Source organism: Cyprinus carpio, chromosome A20 (assembly GCF_018340385.1).
Source record: "Cyprinus carpio isolate SPL01 chromosome A20, ASM1834038v1, whole genome shotgun sequence".
In the NCBI taxonomy this organism is placed as follows: Eukaryota; Metazoa; Chordata; class Actinopteri; order Cypriniformes; family Cyprinidae; genus Cyprinus; species Cyprinus carpio.
The window spans coordinates 24898336-24926270 of record NC_056591.1 but is presented as its reverse complement, the minus strand read 5'-3'; the positions used below and the strand labels follow the sequence as shown (position 1 = coordinate 24926270).

Below are 27935 nucleotides of genomic sequence, written 5' to 3'. Positions count from 1 at the left end.
CTCTGATAAGAAAAGATTGTGAAATTACGAGTTGAAATAGCAAATGAGGATGTAAGAAAAGGGCTGGTGACCACATCACATTGTAATGTTGATTTTAATGCATTATTTCAAACTATACACATTTTAGACAAAATCAAAGACTGCTTTTCCACGTTTTCAATCAAACACAACTCAAAGTCGATTTCACACCGATTACACCATGCTGTGATAATTATAGGAATTACAAACGTTTTCTACTTTTTCTCAGTCAATATCCTACTGAATTGCTGTCTTGCTCTGAGCTTAAGTGCATTTTGAAATGTTAGTGTGAATGGTCTGTGGTTACATGGCCTGTCGGTTCTTCTCCAGGCTTTTTTCAATGTTGTCAAGAACTTCCACTGCTGCTCGAGGAATTCTGGTCCCTGGGCCGAAGATACAGCTGACGCCACTCTTGTACAGAAACTCGTAGTCCTGAAAAGATGATAAGAATATTAATTGTGTACAGCGTCAATACTGAACTACTTTAAGTTAAGATTAGTAAGATAATTAACTGAACTGGTATTGAACCTGGAACATGTTAAGTGTGCTTTGGAGCACATACTGAAACAAATTAAGTCCAACTAAATGCCTTTAGATCAAAATATCAATCAAACCCTGATTCAAATCCTGCCTTGCACCGCAAATCACATCACAGAAGAAGCTAAGCATCAAGTCAGGTCAAGTCAAGTCTGCTTTACTGTCAATTCTTCCACATGTACAGTACATACATACAGAGAATACATGGGGAAAAAGAAGGGAGGGGTGCAAGGTCGGGAGGGAGTTCAGCTTCCTGACAGCCTGATGAATGAAGCTGTCCTTCAGTCTGCTGGTCCTGGCCTGGAGACTCCGCAGTCTCCTCCCTGATGGCAGCAGACTGAAGAAGCTGTGTGACGGGTGGGTGGGATCACCTGCAATGCAGAGGGCTTTTGAGACGGATTCCGTAAATGTCCTGGAGGGAGGGGAGGGAGACACCAACAATCTTCACATCTGCTCTCACTATGCATTGAAGTGACTTGCGGCAGGACACGTTGCAGGCGCCATACCACACAGTGATGCAGCTAGTCAGAATGCTCTCGATGGTGCCTCTGTAGAAGGTGTACATGATGGGGGCCGGGATTCTGGCTCTTCCCAGTGCTGCGGTGTTGTTCGGTCCAAGAGAGGTCCTCTGTGATGTGCACACCCAGGAACTTGGTGCTGCTCACTCTCTCTACAGTTGCACTGTTGATGGTCAGAGGAGCATGCTGAATGTGCACTCTCCTGAAGTCAACAACAATCTCCTTCGTCTTCTCCATGTTCAGAGAGAGATTATTGTCACTGCATCACCCGGCCAGGCGGCTCACCTCGCTCCTGTAGTTTGTCTCATCTCTGTTGCTAATGAGACCCACCACAGTTGTGTCATCCGCAAACTTAATAAAGAGGTTAGATTTGTGTGATGGTGTGCAGTTGTGGGTCAGCAGAGTGAAGAGGAGGGGGCTCAGCACACATCCTTGGGGGGCCCCAGTGTTCAGTGTGATGGTGCTGGATGTGTTGCTGCCGACCCGCTCTGCCTGAGGTCTTCCAGTCAGAAAGTCCAACAGCCAGTTGCACAACGAAGTGTTGAGCCCCACCTGGACCAGTTTGTGAATGAGCTGTTAAGGAATGATTGTGTTGAATGCTGAACTGAAGTCGATGAACAGCATTCTGACGTATGAGTTTTTTTTGTCCAGATGTGTGAGAGCTGCGTGGAGGGTAGTGGCGATGGCATCATCGGACGAGCGGTTGGACTGATGTACAAACTCGAAGGGGTCCAGGGAGGTGGGGGGGTGCAGACTTGATGTTGTGCATGACTAGCTGTTCAAAGCACTTCATGAGAATAGGGGTAAGTGCAACTGGACGGTAGTCATTGAAGCAGGATGGAGACGGCTTCTTCGGGACTGGAATGATGGTGATAGCTTTGAAGCATGTGGGGACAACAGCCTGACTAAGAGAGATGTTGAAAATGTTTGAAGACATCAGTGAGTTCCACTGCACAGTCTCTCAGTACACACCCAGGAATGTTGTCAGGACCCGGAGCTTTGCGTGCATTGATCCTGCTGAGGGACCTCCGCATGCTGTCTGAGGACAGCGTCATCACTTGGTCGCCGGCAGGAGGTGGAGTCTTCTGTGCAGTGGTGCTGTTTTGTGCCTCAAAGCGAGCGAAGAAGACATTCAGCCCGTTCAGCAGGGAGATGGTGCTGTCAAAGGTCCGTGGTGGGGGCTTGTTGTCCATAATAGTCTGTATCCCCTGCCACAGGCTCCGAGAGTCTCTGCTGTCGCTGAATGAGGAACAGTGTATATTTTGACCGCCATGCCAAACACTATAACAAATCTTTCTGATACAGTACAAACAAACGGATTACATGCAGTAAAAGGATTTCCATGTCTGCTTCAATTACCGCAGCTTCACCTCCACCGGCTTACACTCACTACATGTTAACACTCAATAATCAATTAATAGCACTCAGGCAAGAAGTCAAAGGAACTAAAAACACCTCCAGACCTCAAGCAAACAAACATAAGCTGTAACAGAATCCATTTAATGCATTCTTGGACAAGTACAAAGAAGACACAGCATTTGCACCCACGCAGCAACAAAGTAATTGCATGCATATAGGTTGCTATGCACCATCCCATGTTCATACACACTAGCTAAGAGATCATTATGTGGGAATGTGCAGACTGACCTTAAACGGGTCCTAATTACACCCCACTGTGACTGAGAATAGAGTATGATCTATATGTGAAGGAGTCAACTGCCTGGATGCAAATTTATCTGTATTACTGTAAGTTGGAAGAGCAAATGGCCTTTGGTTAGAGATGAAAAGATGAAAACATTTGGATTTCAACTCAGGCTTTAGTTAGTTGTTTGATCTGAGCACAAACAGTGGGGTGATGTTAATAATTAGGCAATATTGAAAATAGCAGGGTTATTAGATGTTAGTGTTTAAAAGTTTGAAGTAAGTTTATTTTTTGTTATTATTATTCAGCAAGGATGCATTAAATTGATACAAAAATGACAGTACAGACATTTATAATAAAAACATTTCCTTTTCAAATAAATGCTGTACTACTGAAATGTATGCATCAAAGAATCCTGGAAAAAAAGTATCACATTTTTCACAAGAATATTAAGCAGCAAAAACAGTTTTCAGCATTGATAATAAAAATAAATGTTTCTTAAGCAGCAAATCAGCATATTAGAATGATTTCTGAAGGATCATGTGACACTGAAGACTGCGGTAATGATGCTGAAAATTCAGCTTAAAATACTTTCAAATAGAAAATAGTTATTTTAAACTGGAATAATATTTATGACTTTATGACTTTAACGTCACCACACTTCTATCAAGCTCCTCAAAGTAGAAAGTCACTACTGTGTAGCAGCATTAAAATTCAGTGGGTGTTTTTTTTCTTCTCTAAAACTGGACTTTTTTTTTTAGACAGCCTATCAGTAATCACTCTTGTAGGGTTACATGAAGTGATTTCCCAACATTTTCTTGAACACTGACCAGTTGCAAATGTGATATTTATTTACCACAATTCAATAATAATAATAATGTAGTATATACTGTATTAGACACAATATTGTCTGATTTTGCAAAATTGTGTAAATGAAATTATCACCAATAAAGCCACAGAAGAACTGTTGTGTGTCACAGCAGGTGTTTGACTTGAAGCAATGCTTCATAGGCCATACTGTGTATGACATCAAAGTATTGCGAGAGCGATAAGAGAGCATTTTTGTAATTTTTGTTTTGATTTCAAATAAATCTTGCTGTTTTTATTTAGTTTTTTTTTTTTAAAGCAGTGTTGCTGTTGTAAAGTTATTCAGCTACGGTTGTGTCGCTGGGTTTTAAAGCATGTTTATTTTGTTGTCTTATCAGTCTGTATTTACAGCCATTTCACTATCCACTCAGTTTAAATGAGGATGAATAATTATTATTTTCTTTTGGACAACTCACTTGTTTCATTTCTATAGGTTTTCAAAATTCTAAAATTATTTATTACGGTGATAAATTATTTATCACCGTATGCTGCGTATGCTGTTCTGTGTCATCCGCACCACAAGGATGTGCTGTTTTCTTTCAAATCAAAGGTAAATACACATTGTGGAGTGGATTATACAGAAGAGCATACGCAGCATACGGTGATATGAAAAGACACGGAGGAGACTGTTGACAAAGGAATTGTTGAATAAAGTCATTATTTTCATATAGTCACTTCATATAACCCAGAATTGCACATCTGATGGCAGATGAGTATTCTGATGATGACTTTCATACCTTTTATGGACCTTGACACTTATTTACTTGGCAGTCTATGGGACAGTCACAGGCCTCCCGGTTTTCATCCAAAATATCTTAAATTGTGTTCCGAAGACGAACAAAGCTTTTACGGGTTTGGAACGACATGGAGGTAAGTGATTAATGACAAAATTTTCATTTTGAGGTGGAGTATCCCTTTAAGTAAAAATCTGTCTTTATAACTTTCACTTGTAATGGAGTAATATTTGATCAATAGTATCTCTAATTTCAGTTAAGTTACAGAATAAAAATTGTGTACTTTGTCCACCTCTACTCTGCAGTCATAAGCGGCATATGCTTTGTGTAGTTCCCAACAACCCTTAATCAAGCTAAAATCAATTTAATATGTGGCCTTTCATGTCGTACTGCTTTATTAATCAATACAATAAAGTAATCTGACTTTTTAAGATGAGATTCAAAGATTTAACGATTAATAGAAGAAAATCCTTGACATTCCTGCTACTAAAAAAGGTGTTTCTTATCTTTTCCTTACACATTGTGAATGGTAAAATCTGATTAATGCATATTGTTCGAGTTCAGTCGAGTCTAATCTACATCACTGTCAAGCCATAATGATCAGATTCTGGACAGACCATTTAAATTTGTGTTGTCCATGTCAAAACAAAGATAACAACATAACTATACCAGCTACTAACCAATTTTTTTTTTCAAAGATTTAAAGTTTTAAGTTTTTGACATATTTGAAAAATTTTCATATTCTGCTTTCAATGAAATGGACATATTTCACAGAGCGATTTTCTGCCTGTGTAGGTAGTAAGGTACTGTAGTAATTCAACTCTGCCTCTGCTCATATGTCCAGCTGTCTATCAGGGGGCAGGTGTTACCTGTGGCGGTATGACCCCTCCGCAGATCACCATGATATCTGGCCGGTTGAGGTTACGCAGCTCTTTGATGAGTTCAGGCACGAGGGTCTTGTGTCCAGCTGCCAGTGTGCTAACGCCCACACAATGCACATCTGCATCTACAGCCTGCTGGGCGACTTCCAGTGGAGTCTGTCGTCATGGAAACAGACAAAATCCAAGGGAAATGACAAGCATTCTTGCATCAAGAACAATAACTAAAATGATAGCTGTATCAGTGTCCACACCAACGCACAATAACATTCTGTTTATTATTAGCACACACTGCACTTTTGCCATCTGTCACTTTAAGTGCTAGAGTAGGATGGATTCTGATTGGCTGTTCATGTTTTTATTGTTCATTGCTGGAATAAAATCATTGAGAAGGTGATTCCAATGATATTGTTCCTCTGTGCTGTTATCATTACAGTTGTGGTATGGACTCTTCTATTCTTTTACATGTAGAACGATTTTTAAAATTCTATTTTTTTACCATTACAGTACATTATAGTTATCGCCTTGGTGTCAATTAATATTTCTATTCAGCAAAAATTCATTAAATTGATCAAATGTGACAGTAAAGTTCTTTTGAACTTTCTATTCATTGAAAAATCCTAAAAGAATTACATCCCAATTTCCACAAAAATATTAGGCAGCACAGCTGTTTTCAAGACTGATAATAAGAAATGTTTCTCGGGCAGCATATTAGAATGATTTCTGAAGGATCATGTGACACTGGAGTAATGATGTTGAAAATTCAGTTTGCCATTTCAGAAATAAATTAGATTTTAAAATATTTTCAAATAGAATTATTTTTTTTTTGTTTACTGTATGCAGTCTTTGTTAGGATAAGAGACTTCTTTCAAACACACAAAAAAATCTTCTTTTAAAAAAAAAAAAAAATCACCTTTTCATCATTTTAAATATTAGCGTATATTAACCCTCACACTATATTTGGGGTCTGAGAGAGACTTTTTTTTTTCAGTTTATACCTGATAATCTGATGTGGAAGCAGTTTTGTTCAGGATGGCGCTGAGCATTCATGCAGCACAAATGAGAGAACCGGATTATTCTTATTTTGAAAACTATGGAGAAGTGGGAGCTTAACTCTGAGGTATGCATTTGATCTGGTCAGTCATGGATTCGATGTTTTGATGAGTCCAGAGATAAATACGATTGTGAAAAGCTGAGCTATTCGATGTTTTGATGTCTATGGCTCAGAAAGGATCTCTTAATTGATGATAGACTCTGCTCTTAAAGGAACATTGGATGCTAAAATGTGTGAGATAAATACGATTGTGAAAAGCTGAGCTCCCATGAGCATCTTTAACACATGGATGACTTTCAGAGAGGAAAAGAGATATTTTTAACCAGACTTGAGAAACAGAAACAGAAAGAGGAAAGTAAAGATGCACCATCACTTCATACCTGGAAAAGCGGGCCGACGTCCACATCAAACCCAAGGTCTGCGAATCCAGTGGCGATGACCTTTGCTCCTCTATCATGACCATCCTGTCCCATTTTGGCCACGAGAAGACGGGGATTTCTACCTTCATGCTTTTTAAACTGTACAACTCTGAGAAACAAGAACACACAGCATGATAGCATCACGTTACTGATAAGTTTTCAAGCACTTTTATGATGTTTCTGTATCATTTTGTGCTGAAACAAAGTCACAAGGGTTTAAAACTTTTTGATGGGAAGCTATTTTTTGAAACTGTGGTAAGTTACTTCATATACTTTCCTATCAAAGTTATATATTTTTTCAGTAACTGAAATAAAGCAATTTTCGGTAACTGAATTAAGGTTGAAATGAAATATAAATCTATGACGAAAACATAGTAATCACCATGTAACGTACAATGTACCCTCAAAGTCTCAGGCTGTAAGATCTGGATCTTTTGTAGGTTTAGTGTTAAATATTTAAGGTGTAATGTTTGATTTTTACGTTCTCACTCTGAGGTCACATTGAGGCAGGTGGACATGCTTTGATCAGACTGCAGAAAATCTTTAAGACACACAAAGACAAAAACACAGTGGAATCTCTGAGCCATCTTTATTTATCATCAGTTAAGCAACTAAAGCCAAATCCAAAAAAAAAGCCAAAATCCAGTTACACTTAGTGTTTTTTTGACAATAACAATAATGATGCCATAAGAGTCAAAATGAAGTTCTCAGGCTGAGCAATGGGTTTAGCACAAATGCAATAAAAGATTAAATGTCTGCAAAATGTTGTTATTGTTGGGTCATGACTACCTCGACCTCTCAATATATAAACAGGGGGTTTAAACCTCGCAGTTCAAATGATATTTTTTTTTAGAAAATATAATTATAAAAACAAAACTGAAAAAATAATTTTCACAGAAAGCTTTTAATTGCTTTTATGTAAAAATATTAATTATTATAAATTATCAAATTAATAAAGGATTAAATAAATATTTTACACAATTACTTAAAACTATAGTAAAATAAAATATAATATCTATATATGACTATTAAATATTATGTATTTTATTTTATAATAATTTTAATAATTCCTTTACACAATATTTTTAAACATAATGCATATGTATGTATATGTATATATAATATATATATATATATATATATATATATATAATATATATATATATATATAGATATATGCTTTCCTTTTGACTTTCATAAATAAACATTTCCATCAATTTGATATTCGATTACGTCAACAGCCTTTTGTCCATATAATTTGGACATAGCACTCATTTGACACACTGCTTTTAGCATACTATGCATTAGGAAAGCATATTTGGATGTGGGGAATGAGTACAGTTACAGGAAGTGGCACACAGTTTCAGGAACCTGCAAGCTCGTACCTGTTATGTGCTAGTGCAATCTCCTCATGCTCGCCGAATTCACTGCGGTACGCTCCGCTCACCATGCGCGTGCTGGCCTTGTGCTCCCCGAAAACAGATTTCATGGCATCTGTGATCTCCCCCACCGAGCACCTACAGAATCCAACAGAATCCTTTAATCCACACATAATCACATTATATCACGCAACACAATTCCTGTATTGCTGTTTGGATTGTTATATGATTGAATTTGTGTTTGCAGTGCAGTAAAGAGTCAGAAATCACATTCCATATGTTCAAAGCGTGTGATCTCCTAATCTGAAACAACAACTTCGTATTAAGCTTTCAAAACACAGACTCGGAGCACTAACTCGAGCTCCTCCAGCCGGACTTCCAACAGCAGGAGTGTTTATAACATGGGAAAATTCAAAGTCAAAAAATGTCTTGACAGGTGATAATATTCTGGACTGGAAGCCCATGGGTTTGCATGAGGAAAAACTATGGAAGCCCATTTCCACCACGGGATAAAAAAAAAATACTAAAAAGGTCATTGCAACTTTTTATCTCACAATTTAGACTTTGTTTCTCACAATTCTAAGAAATAAAGGCAGAATTGTGAGATACAAACTGTTTTATTTTTTCTGCCATGGAATAAAAAAAAAGAAAAAGGTAATTCTGACTTTTTTTTCCTCGCAATTCTGAGTTTGTGTCTCTTATATCTATAGTGAGAAAAAAGTCTGAATTGTGAGATAAAGTTGCAATTTACTTTTTTTTTTTTTTCATGGCAGTAATGGTCTTCCATAAATATAACAGACTGTATAGCATGTGCAGATTTCATGAGCACTGATGCATGAGAGACATCACACCTGCTCTTTGCTCTTGTCTTTCTGTCACTTCAAATATATATATGTTGTAACCTTGTCTCAGTTTCTTTTTGACAGATTAATATGTATGCAAATAATTAGATCAAAAGCTAATAAATGCATACAACTCTTATAAAAAAAAAAAGATCTAATGAATAATAAATTAATCATTTATTATTCATTATAATGATCTGTTATAACATCATCATGCATCAACAAACTGAGGAAAAAAATACTAGATAATTTATATTTACTGAACAAAGTGAGAGAGCTGCTTGCTTGTGCAAAAGTCACACACAAGGTGATTTCCAGGATTTTGCTACTGTATGTGGTTGCTAGGGTGTAATTGTGTGGATGCTAAGGAGTTTTCACTTAGAAAAGTAATCTCACTGTTCATTTTCATCAACAAGCCATGATGCAAGATGCAAGATTACACACTAATACTTTACCCTAATAATTAACATTATTTAAGGTTCGGGGTTCGAATAAAGCTTTTGTAAATGTGTTTGCTTTTTGGCTTCATCAGGACTTCATGAAGCCAGACCCACCGGGCTCTCGCAGCCTCCACGGCGAGCTCCAGCAGGTTTCCATCTCTGCTACGTGCACACTGTTCAATTGCAGCCAAACACTTCTTTGCCACCTCTGCATCCCTGCTCTCTCTGACCTGCAACGCAAACACAGCTTCATTACGATGTGCAAACACCGACCCTGGATTAGCCAAACAAACATACGAAAGCCTGGAATCAGCTCAGTGTATAAACAACCAGGCGATGTCCATCTGAAATCATGTGGATGGAGATGTAAGAAAATATGAGCACACTGCGGGGGAAAACCATCTCAGAAAACACTGCATATATTGCAGATATTATTAACTATCAACTGGACTGCTTCACTTGCTAATTGTGAAGACCAAACACAGAGGAACTGTGATTCTTCTTATCCTCCAGCGTGTGCTAATAAAGTGCCAAAAATGTAAGCTATATAAAAAAACAAAACAAATCCACAGGATCACCTGACCATCTACATAATCTTTATTACATAAAAAATGTCAACTAACAAAACTTAAACAAAAATTTAAACTATAACCAAAATAAATAAATAACACTAATTACTGAAAAAATAATAAAATGAATGCTAAAATTACTAAACTGAAATAAAACAAATGAAAATGAAACTATATAAAAATGTATTCAAAACTAATAATGACAAAAGGACTAAAATTTACACTAAAATAAAAAAGAAAATTCTAAATACTAATAAATACTATAAGAGTGTATATATATATATATATATATATATATCATATAGATGTATATATATATATATAAAATGCTAAAACCCCATTCTAATAGCACTGATTCCTTTGCAGAATAAAAAGGGGTCATAAGAAATATTTAATATTCCCTAAGGACTACTTATAATATTAGTAAAGTCATGTTAGTGGGTTTTGTCTCATTCAGAAAGAAAAGAATTCGTAAGAAAATGTTCAAGCAGTAACATTTAGCTGACCTCTCTGCCCTCTCTGTCCGATCAGCTGGACAATGTAGAGAAATTGTTAAGTGACATTCAAAGCACAGGACAGGATCAGTGTGCCGTGACCCAGGGCATGACGGATACATAAGGACACCAACAATTCAAAACATACGCAATATCACTGAATGAACAATTCACGAAAACACATCCTGCCAAATTCTCTCGAAAAGTTGCTTTTAACATCAAACTGAAGTTTTTTCTTAATGTGACAACACCTAAAATGACTTAAGTCTTAAGTTTTCACTCCAGGGAAATGGCTAAAAGCCCATGAAGTGGATAAAATACATGATTTGAACGTGTGCACACTCTCTTTTCACTTTAAACTGCTCTATAGTCCACACATAAAACATGCAGCACAAGCATCCGCCTTATTTTGCAATGCCAAAATAAACAATTTTCTGTAAATGTGAAATTCTGAATAAACTGATTCAGTCAGTGTTCGGAATAGCAAGCTACTACAATACCCTTGCTACTGCTGCAGTATAGAGTGTGTACAGTATATGCATGACCACACTGTATCACGCATCATCCTGTAAGAATTTATTTTGCAATGGCCAGTCGACTCTACGCTGTACTGTAGGTGCTCATTACTGAAAGATCATGAGGTATATTGAATAATCCTTTGAGGGTTAAGATAAATGCAATCCAACATCAAAGCATTCCATTTGATTTGATGAGGAGATCAACTGATGACCAAATGAAATGCATTTCAGTGCATCCACTATATTATCAAAACTGGCTTTTAATATTTCTCAGCTGATCTGAGTTGCTGTGTTGCTTCTTGTGTGCAAAAAAGACTAGATTTTTACATAGCTCACACAAAAAGAACAAAGAGAAATTTGTCAAATGGTATGGGTCAAAGACGTTAAGATGTCCGCATCGAAAAATTCACAAAAGTGATTTTAAGTCCATAGAAAGCACATTAAATGCAAGTAAAATGTCTACATTTAAGATTTCAAATAAGTTATAGAATAAAATGTCAAAATTTGGTTGAAATAATATTCCATTTTCATTCAGTGTAACACTTATAGTTATGTAAAAATTCAAACAACATGCTTATTCTGACCTGTACATATTAAAATATATAAAAGAATAAGTGAGCATATTACATTTTATTTGATTTTAAATTAGTAAAAAATCTTACTGACAAATGGGCAAAAAAAAAAGAAAGTAAAATAACAACTAATTAGTATTTGGGGTGAAAGTAATTAGTTTTTTTAATATGTCAGAAACTGATTTTTGTTGCAAATATGCCTGGCAAGATTGTTACACTGAATGACATTTGTGTCTTCTGTAAATCAGGGGAAAATGTATGATATTTATTTTTTGCTCAAAAAAACAAAAACAAAACACAATAACATGAAACAGAAAACTTTTTTTGGAAAAACAACAACAATTTAAAGCAGTATTGTTTATATGCTTAAATCCTTTTTCGTCTTTGACCCGTATACACAACTCTTCAAAGGTAGGTATGATTTTGTTTTTGAAAATAAGACTCTAATCCTCAGGCTGCATTTATTTATTTATTTTTTTTTATCAAAAACACAGTAAATATTGTGAAAATGATTATAGTTATAATAGCTGTTTTCTATTTGAATTCATTAAAAAAAATTAATTTATTCCTGTGATGCAATGCTGAATTTTCTTGTCACATGATCCTTCAGAAATCATTCTGCTGCTCAAGAAACATTTCTTATTATCAATGTTGAAAAGAGTTGCTTAATATTTTTGAGGTAACCCTGATGAAAAAATTAATGTAAAAAAAAAATTCTGTTTTTTTTTTAATTAATAGAAAGTTTAGAAATCTAGAAATAGAAATCTTTTGTAACCTCTTAAAGCAAAAATTTATTTTCTTTCACTTTTCTTTCACAATTGAAATGCATCCTTGCTGAATAAAAGCATTAATAAAAAAACTAATCATACTGACCCCAAGATTAAAGAGACTGATTTTACAGTGAAACGTAAATATCACCAACATACGTCAACTAGCAGAAAGATGAAAAATTCCCTTTGTACAAATTAAACTAAAATAATTTTTAGATCTATACATTGCTTCTGCTAAATAAAGAAAAAAAAAACTGAACATCTGTTCAGTATATATAAAAAGTTACTTTCATATACAATAATTTCAGCTCAAAATCCTCCTTCTGTCCTTTAAATCAGCAATAGACACGGTGTTGATTGTTCTTGTATGCATTCAATAACAATGGTCTTTTTCATCTGGAATCAATTTAGCTTGGTGACACTAACATTAGAATTCCTGTTTCCCTCTTAGCCTTTAGAGAAATGGTAATTACTACATAAAGATTCATACCTTAATGTTCTCTCCACTTGCATATCATTCCTACATCACTGAATATAGTCAATGAGTCAATGTCATGTGTTTCTTTAATGTTCATAGATCTGTATTGCAATGATGAATACAACGATGACAGTTTCTCCGAACAAAATCAAAAATGATGGCCATTTCTATAGAGCACTTGAAGTACTAGATTGAATTAAAGCCCTTGATTGTGATTAGGTAACTTCACAGAGAGCTCTACTGAGAAGGGACTATATGTGACTATTTCAGATTGCATCAACATAGATGAAGGAGCTTGACATCAAAATCCGTGCGGTGAATCATCATCAGACTGAACTAACCTTGTGCAGCTTTTCAATCTCTTGTTACGCACGGCTGTGTTGTCGATGGCGAGCACGTCGACAGTTTCTTCCTTCTCCAGGCGGTACTTGTTGACCCCCACGATGACCTCGGAGCCTACAGTGACACAGACATACAGTGCGAAGGCATCAGCAGGAGAGCCTAAATAATGAAGAGCAGTGCTAGAAACCTGGAGCTGAAATAAACCATCTGAGATTTGTAGATCTTGGTGCATGACCATGTAGGTCCAGGTCGGACAGAGCTTTAATAGGCTCCTTTCACCTCATTACGAGACGAGGATAATAAGCCATTTAGAAACCGGAGCTTACAGGGAGTGTACTATAATATAACAGCTTGTTCATTACACAGAAATCAGGAGGGCACGTCTATAGGGATATCATGGCAACAGTCTGTACAAATATTTTATGTATAATTATGCAGCGAAATGTGAAAAGGAGGCTTATGTTAAATAAACGTTAAGTATAAATTGCGTTTTATAGTGTATATCATTTTTTATAATTTTCTTTTTCAGTTTTACCTATTTTTGTACATCAAGTTAAAAGAAATGAAATGTTGAAATGAGAAATGTTGCCTTGGCAACTAGATGACGTTTTTCATGTGTTATTCATGAGCTTCAAACATCTGCTGTAAAGAGTTTCTGTTCAAAAAAAGAGTTTATGTTCATCGCATCTTCTGGGCAACTTCAGAGAGAATGTGACATTCACTGATTACCAAAGCCTGAGAGGAACACCTTGAAGGTCATACAGAAACGCTGGAAAATTAACTGTGAGTTTAGAGTTTCAGGACCACACGGAACATCTTGCATTTGAAATCTAATTTAAACCTGTTAATATAGTTCAAGGATTCTAAAAAATGTAAAACAAAGAAATGTCATGGCATGAGATGATTTAGAAATATTTCAGGAAGGTTTGCTCAAAGTGCTGCTGTCATTGAAGCAAAGGGAAAATGTTATCGTTTTCCATTCAACTTTTAACTCAAGTTATTATGCTAATGATATAAAGCAATAAACTAGAAAACAAATACAAAATAGAAGTCTCAGGCTGTGAACCACACTTCCTTTTAATTATTCATTCACTTATTGAGTGCAGTGCGATACTAGGCTCTTATAAGATGGATGTGCGGTTCATGGCAAATGTAGCTAATGCATCCATCACTTTATTAATGTGGACTAAATTTTATTTGATTTTAAATTAGTAAAAAATCTTACTGACAAATGGGCAAAAAAAAAAGAAAGTAAAATAACAACTAATTAGTATTTGGGGTGAAAGTAATTAGTTTTTTTAATATGTCAGAAACTGATTTTTGTTGCAAATATGCCTGGCAAGATTGTTACACTGAATGACATTTGTGTCTTCTGTAAATCAGGGGAAAATGTATGATATTTATTTTTTGCTCAAAAAAACAAAAACCAAAAACAACAATAAACATGAAACAGAAAACTTTTTTTTTTGAAAAAACAACAACAACAATTTAAAGCAGTATTGTTTATATGCTTAAATCCTTTTTCGTCTTTGACCCCGTATACACAACTCTTCAAAGGTAGGTATGATTTTGTTTTTGAAAATAAGACTCTAATCCTCAGGCTGCATTTATTTATTTATTTTTTTTTATCAAAAACACAGTAAATATTGTGAAAATGATTATAAGTTATAATAGCTGTTTTCTATTTGAATTCATTAAAAAAATTAATTTATTCCTGTGATGCAATGCTGAATTTTTCTTGTCACATGATCCTTCAGAAATCATTCTGCTGCTCAAGAAAACATTTCTTATTATCAATGTTGAAAAGAGTTGCTTAATATTTTTGAGGTAACCCTGATGAAAAAATTAATGTAAAAAAAAAATTCTGTTTTTTTTTTAATTAATAGAAAGTTTAGAAATCTAGAAATAAAAATAAATAAAAACAACTTACTGACCCCAAACTTCAAAATTTCACTATAATCTCACAATCACAAATACATAATATCTCAAAAAAATCATTAAAAAAAAAACTAATCATACTGACCCCAAGATTAAAGAGGACTGATTTTACAGTGAAAACGTAAATATCACCAACATACGTTCAACTAGCAGAAAGATGAAAAATTCCCTTTGTACAAATTAAAAACTAAAATAATTTTTTAGATCTATACATTGCTTCTGCTAAATAAAGAAAAAAAAAAACTGAAAATCTGTTCAGTATATATAAAAAGTTACTTTCATATACAATAATTTCAGCTCAAAATCCTCCTTCTGTCCCTTTAAATCAGCAATAGACACGGTGTTGATTGTTCTTGTATGCATTAAATAACAATGGTCTTTTTCATTTGGAATCAATTTAGCTTGGTGACACTAACATTAGAATTCCTGTTTCCCTCTTAGCCTTTAGAGAAATGGTAATTACTACATAAAGATTCATACCTTAATGTTCTCTCCACTTGCATATCATTCCTACATCACTGAATATAGTCAATGAGTCAATGTCATGTGTTTCTTTAATGTTCATAGATCTGTATTGCAATGATGAATACAACGATGACAGTTTCTCCGAACAAAATCAAAAATGATGGCCATTTCTATAGAGCACTTGAAGTACTAGATTGAATTAAAGCCCTTGATTGTGATTAGGTAACTTCACAGAGAGCTCTACTGAGAAGGGACTATATGTGACTATTTCAGATCGCATCAACATAGATGAAGGAGCTTGACATCAAAATCCGTGCGGTGAATCATCATCAGACTGAAACTAACCTTGTGCAGCTTTTCAATCTGGCACGGCTGCACTGCCGATTTCTAGAACGCCAACACTTTCCGACAGTTTCTTCCTTCTCCAGGCGGTACTTGTTGACCCCCACGATGACCTCGGAGCCTACAGTGACACAGACATACAGTGCGAAGGCATCAGCAGGAGAGCCTAAATAATGAAGAGCAGTGCTAGAAAGCTGGAACTGAAATAAACAATCTCAGATTTGTAGATCTTGGTGCATGACCATGTAGGTCCAGGTCGGACAGAGCTTTAATAGGCTCCTTTCACCTCATTATGAGACGAGGATAATAAGCCATTTAGAAACCGGAGCTTACAGGGAGTGTACTATAATATAACAGCTTGTTCATTACACAGAAATCAGGAGGGCACGTCTATAGGGAAATCATGGCAACAGTCTGTACAAATATTTTATGTATAATTATGCAGCGAAATGTGAGGCGTATGTTAAATAAACGTTAAGAATAAATTGCGTTTTATAGTGTATATCATTTTTTATATTTTTTTTTCTTTCAGTTTTACCTATTTTAGTACATCAAGTTAAAAGAAATTAAATGTTGAAATGAGAAATGTTGCCTTGGCAACTAGATGACGTTTTTCATGTGTTATTCATGAGCTTCAAACATCTGCTGTAAAGAGTTTCTGTTCAAAAAAAGAGAGTTTATTTCATCGTATCTTCTGGGCAACTTCAGAGAGAATGTGACATTCACTGATTACCAAAGCCTGAGAGGAACACCTTGAAGGTCATACAGAAACGCTGGAAAATTAACTGTGAGTTTAGAGTTTCAGGACCACACGGAACATCTTGCATTTGAAATCTAATTTAAACCTGTTAATATAGTTCAAGGATTCTAAAAATGTAAAACAAAGAAATGTCATGGCATGAGATGATTTAGAAATATTTCAGGAAGGTTTGCTCAAGTGCTGCTGTCATTGAAGCAAAGGGAAAATGTTATCGTTTTCCATTCAACTTTTAACTCAAATTATTATGCTAATGATATAAAGCAATAAACTAGAAAACAAATACAAACTAGAAATCTCAGGCTTTGAACCACACTTCCTTTTAATTATTCATTCACTTATTGAGTGCAGTGCGATACTAGGCTCTTATAAGATGGATGTGCGGTTCATGGCAAGTGTAGCTAATGCATCCATCACTTTATTAATGTGGACTATTTTTATTGTGGACTATTAAAGGTGGACTTTCTGTCCACCTAAGCTTCATAAAGACGCATTAGAGTGGCTTCTAAAGTCTTGAGCGATAACTGTGTGGTGGGTCACCATGAAGGAAAATCACTTGCACAGAAGCCACTGAAATATCCAGCTGTGCGGCATCTGTGGGACATTTAAATTATGCCTAATTCCTTGGAAAACGAGCCACTTGCAAACCATCACCTGATGTGAAGCAACACTCGATTAGAGACATCAGACCTCAGGCCTCAGGATTGGAAATATATGCATGCATGTGAAAGATGAAAATCTTGTGTTTCAATATTAACATTCAAGCATTTGGCATGATGATTGTTGAATGAACGTGGATGATAAAGACTGCCCTCTAGTGGAACTGTATTTATCAATCAGTAAAAGCATTAAAGAGGGATGCGTTTCAGTGAATGCATCACTCAAGTTCTGCAAACATCATGTTAGTCTCTAAAAACTCTGACTCTCTCTACACAGACAGCATGATCAATAAAAAAACGATCAGAACAATACGCACATCTGTGTACAATATAGGACTGTCAGTTGATTAACATTTTTTATCTAATTAATTACATGATGTGGTGATGAATTAATATAATTAATCACAATTAATTTTGGCTGTGAAAATACACCCAAAAGATAATCTAAAGTCATAATTGTGTTAAATGATATTACAAAAAGTAGCTTTAGAAATAAATATTTTATATGATTCAACATAATTTATTACACATAAATGTTTAGGCTACAAAAGGCCTAAACTATAGAAAAATGAAATCAATTCGAGATTTCTTTAAATTTTAAATTATGGGCAAAAAAAATAAATAATAATATTTGTTTTTTTAAACGAGCATGGAAAAGGTACAGGTGATAGGGAGCTTCAGTAGAACAACAGTGAACTACATCAGGTGAGATGTTGTCAGGCCATATGTTAGTAAAACAAATTTTCCTGTCCTGTCAGCTATTATACTCATAGAACCTGCTCTTTAATTGTACACACAAATACGATGTATGTTAGATCTGTGTCATGTCCAGCAGCGGCAGCTCTTAAAATAATAGCAGCCAAAGTAACCTAATAACCCAGCTGCTGTGATGTCTGTTCATCGAAGAACAAAAAAATAAATAAAAAATTAAATCCATAACCTTTGTAGCTTTAAGGATTTATCTATATTTAAAATTTAGAATATTGATAACTTTATTCCATTTCTGTATATTTCCTACCTGTTGAAGGGGACAAGAAAATATGACATAATAATGGGTTTATGTGAAGATTGTTTAAGTTCACTTAAATTAGAAGTTGTTATTTTTTGAAGTCTAATAAATGTTAAAATTGATAGCTAGTATTAGGGAAAAAATTCATAGAGACAGAAGTAGTAGGATTGGTATCAGTGATACTTGCCTACATTAATTTGATTAATCACGATTAATTTCAGAAAAAAACGTGCTATTAAATAGTTATTATTAGTATTAAATACTCTTTTTTTAATCGAGTGACAGCACTAATATATATATATATATATATATATATATATATATATATATATATATAATATATATATATATATATATATATATATATATATATATGCAGTGGCGGCTCTTACCAGTTCTCTCAGGGGGGGGCCAATGTTTGCTTTATTAATGAGGATCGGTCACCCATTTAATTGATACATTAACGGCTAGTTAAAGATTTAAAGGAAACTGAACTACTATAGTATTAATTAACAATAAACTGACTCTAGCAATCAATCTCTTGCTCTCCTTATGTTTCTATATTTGTGTTACCACAATTCGGCAGCAAATGAAGAACCTTTTACTTCAATTTCAGTTTAATAAGAAATAATTTAAATGAGATAAATCACTGTTTACACAACTCACTTAAATTACACTGAAAATCCCAGCTTATACGACTTTCCGCCCTTTGTAGATGCTTGTTTGATGTTGAAATTTGGTCTTGGTGGTCCTAATTCTTTAATTGCCAATTTATCCTTATTGCTACGATGACTGAATGGTATTTCTTTCAATGACACGATAGAATTCACCTGCGCTGAGGTCACACTCGCCATGATGTCAATGAAGTTCAGCTGACAACTGAATTTGAGTTGGCAATGGCAATGCTCTCTGTTTTTTTTTGTCTTGTTTTTTTTTTTTTTTTTTTTTTTAACACTGTTCCCACCGATCCTTGCACAAGTTAAGGTTACGCACAATGACGAAAGCACGTTAGTGTGAGCCCTCCCGGAACTCATAGAGATTGCATCAGAGTGCCTGCAGTTCGAAAAAAAATATCTTTTTATGGAAGTCTATGAGAGCACTTGGGGCGATTCTCAGTTTGACAGAAATCACCCAAAAAGGGGCGGTAATACACAAAAATCGACTCGACGCTGATTGGACTATTTAGAGGCAGAACAAACAGTCTAGAATAGTGAAAGCTAGCGTAACACTGTGGTTGAATGTAAAAGAAAAAAAAATCCCTCTCTTTCGCGCTTTGGTGGTGTGTCGCCCAATCGCCCTAATGGAGAAACCGCCCCTGTATGTATGTGTGTGTGTGTGTGTGTGTGTGCGTGGGGTGTAACGGATATATATATATATATATATATATATATATATTATATATATATATATATATATATATATATATATATATATATATATATTTATTTATTTATATATATGTGTGTGTGTTTGTATTCATTTTAGTTTCCATCACTTCTTTTCAATTTTAAATTTCCCTGCTATTTGGTATTTATTTCGATGTTGGTGCCTCACTTGACAGGTTGACAAGCTGAATTCTTTCTAGGCAATTGTGTTCCAATGCATTTTCAGAAATCTAATTTCTGAGCCTAACAGACTGACAAGACTGATAACAAGTCACATTACATTCAAGACAGGTTGTAATACTGCTATTGACTTCAAAATAAACATATGCCACCCCAAAACACACCCTACATTCAAAAGCCTCTCCCAAAGGTTGCTAATACTGCATGGAAGGCTGGTCACGGCTTCTATCAAACAGAGTACAGAGGACATGTGGTTTGGTTCAGAAAAACCACAGTTTTCGCTTGACTGATTGATTGATGTCTTCACAACAGGGGAGAGGACTGTTATGTGACATCTGCCTCAACATGCACTCACCCGAGAACAGCTCCTTATTTATTTATACCTAAAGAAGAGGAGAAGTCACCTCAACAACCTTTCTGTAAATCCCAGAACCCTTACAGTTTGAGTACCTCCATTCAGATTTAATCATCAGGTGCATCAATCACTCCATGTAACTGTTACAATGTCATTGTTAACCTAGCTTACTGTAGGGATGGTGCTTTGTTCAAGCAGAGACAGTATACAGAGGAAGAGATATGCCTCTAAAAAAATCATTTAAAAGAGTTAATTGTATCTTTGACATAGGCTGCATTTGTTTATTTACTCTAGAATGCACGTCATGAAAGTTTTAGGCCAAGGCTTTTCCCATTCAAGTAGACTGAAGCATAAGTGCAACTTGTATGTCAATTGCCTATTCAAGCAAGCACAACCCTCTCATGTGAGTTGTATACGTGTGCTTTTAATGCATGTGACTAGTCGAGACCACTTCCATTATTCAAGGAGGTATCTGAAGTAGCACTTTAGTTAAATGGGACATTAGTCACATGTCCTTGGCTGTAATCTTGTATTCAGTCATGTATATATGAGTGTTTTGCTTTGGTACCTGAATCAATGCGTGCTTGTCTGCGAGCGGCACATTCCTCAATGCGCAGTTTAGGAATTCCCTCGGCCACAGCGCGAGCCATACCTCCCATTTCCTCAATCTCAGTGATGAACTAAACAAGTCGCAAAGAGAACAGAACTCAGGTAAACACACACAAATATCACAGATATTTCTAGCCACTAAGAAACAAATCAGAGTGCATCTGGGACTATCCATTCAATTAAGAATAAGAATAATATTAAATAGCATTAATTTATAAATTATTTATAAATTAGTAATTATATATATATATATATATATATATATATATATATATATATATTATATATATATATATAGTATATATATATATAATTTATAATTAGTATTAACTAATAAATTGAATTTATGCAATAATAATAACATTTATACAATTTGATACATTTTTAGTAATTAATACAATTTATTAATTAAGTCACATTTATTTATATAGCACTTAGAATACAACGCAGATTGTTTTAAAGCAGCATCAGAGTAATAAACCGAAAAACAATAAATGTTAATGTTGCAAAATTCACTAATTACGAAACAAATTCAATTTCAGATGTAAAGCAGCTCTGCAGATTATATTAAACTATATTAATAAAACAATAAAATAGAAGAATTATTAATATGTACTTCTATCATCCTTATAATTAAAAGTATCAATTATTTTATTACCAATATTATTTCATGTGTATTATGTAATATTTAACATCCATGTATAATAATTATAAAATTAATAATAATAATTTTACTCTATACCGGCAATACCAGCCATCCACCAAATGTATTATTTATTTTAATTATTATTTAATATTATTAATTATAGCAATTATATAGTAATATTCTTATAACAGTATAGATTGGCTATATCTGATATCAGCCATAACACAAAAATTAGTATCAGCCAAAATTTCCACTGTCTGTGCTGTCATTAATCAATTCATTATGTGCTTTTAAGACATATGAAGCATATAATTATAGATCTAAAATCAAGTGTTATGTAGAAATGTGAGGGGGGGTAATTCATTAACAGATTTTAATTAAATACATTTATCACACAAAACTAGAAAGCCACAGATATATATCTGTAAGATAGAGAAAGTTTATAACGAGCGGTTCTCTATAGCAAGAACCTTGAGCGCTGAGTTGTACACATCATTGGTGAGGGCCTCCATCATGTAGGACCCACCCCAGGGGTCAGCCACCTTCGGGATGCCCGACTCCTCCTGGATGATGATCTGTGTATTGCGGGCGATGCGGGCGCTCTTGACGGTGGGCAGACCCAGAGCCTCGTCAAAAGAGTTTGTGTGCAGAGACTGTGTGCCACCAAAAACTGCAGCCATGGCCTCAATCACGGTACGGATCACATTGTTGTAAGGGTCCTGCAGGGCAGACAAGGTAGATTTAATCAGAACATCATTTGTTCAAAATACAGAAGCATTTTAGACAAATGATATGATAAAATGTAAAAAATTTGACACTTTTATACTTTATTGCACCACAGCTTGTTTAATGTGACTAAAAGCAGGTATAAACAGTTAGAGCGGAGTTCAGCAGGCGGTTCTGGTACCTGCTCAGTGAGGGACCAGCCTGATGTCTGACAGTGAGTTCTCAGCAGGAGGGATTTGGAGTTCTTGGGTTGGAACTTCTCTTTGATAAGTGTCGCCCACAATCGCCGGGCTGCCCTCAGCTTCGCTATTTCCATATAAAAGTTCATGCCTATCCCCCAGAAGAATGATAACCTAAAAAGAGATCATGCGTAATAATCACACTTCATGTCTGCATACTGTATATGAAACCTATGGAAAACCAAATATATCCACTGTTATTGTAAATTATTATTAAAATTATCATTATTACATTTATAATGTATTATTAATCTTAAAGTAATTTAAATATTTAGTAACAATGTATTCATACAGTGCTGCTTGAAAGTTTGTGAATTTTCTATATTTCTGCATAAATATGACCTAAAAGATCGTCAGATTTTCACGCAAGTCCAGAAACTTGACAAAGAGAAGCCAATAAAACAAATGAGATGAAAATATCTACTTTGTCATTTATTTTTTCAGGAAAATGAACTAATATTGCATATCTGTGAGTGGCAAAAGTATGTGAGTCTCTAGGATTAGCAGTTAATCTGAAGGTGAAGTTAGAGTCCATCTGTTCAGAGGTGTTTTCAATGACTATCAGGTGTCAGTGTGTGCCCTGTTTTTTAAAGAACTTAACAATTTAAAGAACAGGAATCTATCGAAGTTTGATCATGTTTGTGGAAGTGAATCATAAACAAAGGAGATCTCGGAGGACCTCAGAAAAAGAGCTTGCTCATTAGGCTGGAAAAGGTTACAAAACCATCTCTAAAGAGTCTAGACTCCACAAGTCCTCAGTCAGACAAACTGTGTACAAATGGAGGAATTTCAAAACCACTGTCACCCTCTCCAGGAGTGATCGACCAACAAAGATCCCTCCGAAAGCAAGGCGTGTATTAGTCTGTGAGGCTGCAAAGGACCCCAGGGTAAGTTCTAAGTAACTAAAGGCCTTTCTCACATTGGCTGATGTTAATGTTCATGAGTCCATCATCAGGAGAACACTCAACAACCGTGGTGTGCGTGGCAGAGTAGCAAGAAGAAAGCCACAGCTCTCTAAAAAGAACATTGCTGCTCGTCTTCAGTTTGCTAAAGATCATGTGGACAAGCCAGAGGACTACTGGAGAAATGTTTTGAGGAAGGATGAGACCACAATAGAACTTTTTGGTTTAAATGGGCTGCGTTATATTTGAAGAAAAGAACACACTGCATTCTAGCATAAGAACCTTGGTGGAGGTAGTATCATGATTTGGGCCTGTTTTGCTGCATATGGGCCAGGACGGCTTGCCATCATTGATGGAACAATGAATTCTGAATTATACCAGCAAATTCTAAAGGAAAATGTCCAGACATCTGTCTGAGGACTGAATCTCGAGACAAAGTGGGTCATGCATCAAGACAACAACCCCAAGCACACAAGTCATTCAAGAACAGTTAATGTTTTGGAACGGCCGAGTCAGACCTTAATCCAACTGAAATGTTGTGGAAGGACCTGAAGCAAGCAGTTATAGGAGGAAACCCAGCAACATCACAGAGCTGAACTGCTCCTGTACTGAGGAATGGGATAAAATTCTTACAAGCCATTGTGCAGGACTGATCAGCAGTTACAAGAAACGTTTAGCTGCAGTTATAGCCGCAAAAGGGGGTCACACCAGAAACTGAAAGCAAAGATTCACGTACTTATGCCACTCAGATATGTAAAACTGGATCATTTTTCGCAATAAATAAATAAATAACAATATACACATTTTTGTCTCCTTGGTTTGATTGGGTTCTCTTTGTCTACTTTCAGGACTTGTGTGAAAATCTGATGATCTTTTGGGTTATATTTATGCAAGAATATAGAAAATTCTAAAGGGTTCACAAACTTTCAAGCAGCACTGTATGTACAGTAGTAGTAGTAATATAAATTTATATTACTAATAATAATATTTATTTCATTCAATACATTTTAATATGCATTTCAATATTATAAGCAGAAGTAGTAGTAGTGCAATAATAATAATATTTTATTTGAAATATTATTATCATAACTATTAATATACAGAGTGTAAGATTATTATATATTAATTTGTATAATAATTATTATCTCTTAAAGGGATAGTTCACCCAAAAATGAAAATTCTGTCATTAATGACTCACCCTCATCTTGTTCCAAACCCGTAAGACCTCCGTTCATCTTCGGAAAACAAATTAAGATATTTTGGATGGATACGCTGTTTACATCATTTACACTTTGATTTGAATGAAAAAAATTTATCTGCGTGGCACAGCTGACACAGAACATTTACACTCAGTGGATACTCTCCAAAATGGCGCAAGGGTGACAATTGTTCAATTGTTGAATAAAGTATTTTTTTCTTTTTTTTCTTTTTTGCACATATAAAGTTTTCTCGTAGCTTTTTAAAATTAGGGTTGAACCCCTGATGTCACATGGATTTCATGTAAGGACGCTTGCTGTCTATGGGAGGGTCAGAGAGTTCTCAGATTCCATCAAAAATATCTTAATTTGTGTTCCGAAGATGAACGAAGGTGAATTATTAAAATGCTTTTCTATTATTATTAATAGTAGCAGTAGAAGTATAAATGCATCATTCATTCATTCATTCATTAGAAGTATTCATTATTTTGTCAATTATGATTATAATTATTGCTTAATGTGCATTGTGTAATATATCATTTAACATGTATTCATTCTTATTATTTTGTTATTATTAATAATTTTAACAATTTTAATATTATTTAATTGTTTAATATTTAACATATTATTACATTGTTAATTTAGTTAATTAGCAAATATGTAGTCATTCAATCATGTATTATTGAAATTATACTAATATATGTATTAATAAGTATTATTATTATTATTAATTATTTAATAATCATAATAATTGCCACAAACCATTACCGTGAAAAACCATTACCATTAATAATAATATTATAACAATAAATATAAAAACTAACATTATTGCTAACTCAATATTATTATTATTACTATTATCAAGAAGAAGAATATGGAATTGACAAAGAGATAAAAAGAAATGTCACTGAATTTCCAAGCTAACCTGGGAGCGAACTCATCGATGGTGAGACCAGCCTTCAGTCCGGTCCTGCAGTACTCCAGTCCATTGGCAATAGTGTAAGCCAATTCCAGTATGGCATCAGCGCCAGCTTCCTGTATGTGGTATCCACTGATGGAAATAGAATTAAACTTGGGCATATTCTGTAAGAAAGAAAAAAAACAAATTGTAGAGGTCAGAAAACTCTGAATATTGAATCAACAAATATGGTCAAAACTACAAAGCTGTAAAAAGCACATATGCTAGGATGATGAATACTCTATTAAAATAAGTCAGGGGAAGATTAAAAACATTTTGTCTTAATCTTCTTAAAAGGTATGTTTATAAAAAAGTAGGTTTTAATGTTCATAGAAAAAAAGAAGCAATTAAAAATAAAAAGTAGTTTGAATAATTTTTAATAGTACTGTTAACAACGGACAATGGACTGAATTACATATAAAGTCCCGTCACTCAAGCCGTACCTTTGAGGTGTAGGCGAAGATATCGGCGATGGCGTGCATCGATGGCTCTGGAGGGAAAATGTAGGTGTTTCGCACCATGAACTCTTTGAGGATGTCGTTCTGGATGGTGCCGGTCAGCTTCTCCTTGGGCACACCTTGCTCTTCTCCGGTCACGATGAACATGGCTAGAATGGGAATGACAGCTCCATTCATTGTCATGGATACTGACATCTTCTCCAGCGGGATGCCGTCGAACAGCAGTTTGGTGTCCTCTACGGTGTCGATAGCTACACCTGCCATTCCCACATCCCCATGAACTCTGGGATTATCCGAGTCGTAACCTCTGTGTGTCGCAAGGTCAAAGGCCACAGAAAGGCCCTGCTGGCCCGCTGCGAGGGAAAAAACATTTTTATATGACCTATACCAAAGATTCTCAAACATTTTTGACAGCCCTTTGACCTAAATATTTATTAGAAGTCCCTCTGAGATTTTAAGTTAATATTGCAATAATTCAACAACACATTCGTGGTTCTTCAAGGTAACGTGGCATGCAAATAAACAATATTTCTATAATAAAAAAGCTTAATTTTAATATTATAACATAATAATTATATAACATCTTAATCTTCTTAAAAGCATTTATTTTGCATTAAATAAAATAATGTTAATAAGTGTTTTATTTTATATTATCTATCAATATAAATTACTGGAAGACTGAAAACATTTAGTCTTAATTTTAAAAGTATTTATTTTAAATTATAAAAATATATTTATATAAATATTTATAGAATAATTGTAATAAACGTTCATACAATATAAAATAATATATCTTAGATATATTTGTAGATATTTTTATTCATGTCATTTTATATATATATATATAATATATATATATACACTGGCTTACACTTATTGGAATTTATCAATTTATATATATATATATATAAATATATATATATACATGTGGTATAAATATAAATATAAAGTGTTTCCCACAGACGTTCACTTGCACTGTTGGCTTACACTTATTGGAATTTATCAATTTGATACAATAAAAATATAGATTTTTGATACCATTTTTAATACCACAGGAAAAAGCTGCAACAACTTTAACATTTTATGATCTTTCATAACATTTTAACATTTTATTGAAAGATAAAACAAGGCTAGAACAAGACAATGAGGTATATTTTTACATTAATGAAAACAACTTGAGGTGGTAAAACACTGGAGAAAAACATATGGATTTGCATATATTTACTTCTTTAGAGAGTATTATTTTTATTTTTGCTATATTTACCCAAAATAGGGTGATTTGAGCATTAGTTTTTGATTTTTTTTTTTTTAATTATTTATTTTATTTTACATTTATTTATGATTGTATTACTTTATAATTCAATATATAATTTAACTTGATTTTCACGAGAATGAACTGATGTAGTTTTAATGCTGTGACGTCTTACCTTTAATATTATCCCTGTAAAACTTGTTGCTTTCCTCTACAGTGCTGAATCCAGCATACTGCCTGATGGTCCAGGGTCTGTAGGTGTACATGGTGGGGTATGGCCCTCGGGTGAATGGGAAGACTCCCGGCAGCTCATCTTGGACCATGGCGGTGTCCTTCTGAGTGTACACAGGTTTAATAGGGATGCCCTCCGGAGTCTTCCAGATCAGATCCTCTGGGTTTTTCCCTTTCAGCTGTTTCTTGGCCAGGGCAGCCCAGCCCTCATGGATCTTCACTTCATCTTGGTGTGGGGCGGCGGTATGGAACGGTCTGGGGTGACGCTGGGGGTCAAGAGTCGAGGATACAGATGCTCCCAGAAGTCGTCTGGCTGTCAAAGACACACATGCTTTCCGTGCAGTCAACATGTTGTATGCATTGGGTAACGAAGAGCGGGTTTAGTTACTCATTAATATCTAATAAAAAAGAAATAAAAAGAAACAAGTTTTTACTAAGAAAAATGTTTCAAAATTAATAAATAATAAGAATTGAGAAATTAAATAAAAAAATGTTTCTTGAGCAGCAAATCAGCATATTAGAATGATTTCTGAAGGATCATGTAACACTGAACACTG

General features: G+C 34.7%; 1 protein-coding gene across 1 annotated transcript; it reads right to left on the bottom strand.

The window, feature by feature from the left end:
• Window positions 1-78: 78 nt before the first annotated feature.
• On the bottom strand, window positions 79-27890 carry LOC109069410 (methylmalonyl-CoA mutase, mitochondrial-like). The gene is given in 13 exon segments (XM_042778234.1): window positions 79-450; window positions 5186-5353; window positions 6629-6776; window positions 8053-8184; window positions 9443-9558; window positions 13071-13093; window positions 13096-13185; window positions 20730-20841; window positions 21887-22135; window positions 22324-22495; window positions 25405-25562; window positions 25881-26248; window positions 27323-27890. Coding segments are annotated over 13 exon segments (2271 nt in total). The 5' UTR covers window positions 27729-27890; the 3' UTR covers window positions 79-321.
• Between the last annotated feature and the right edge of the window lie 45 nt (window positions 27891-27935).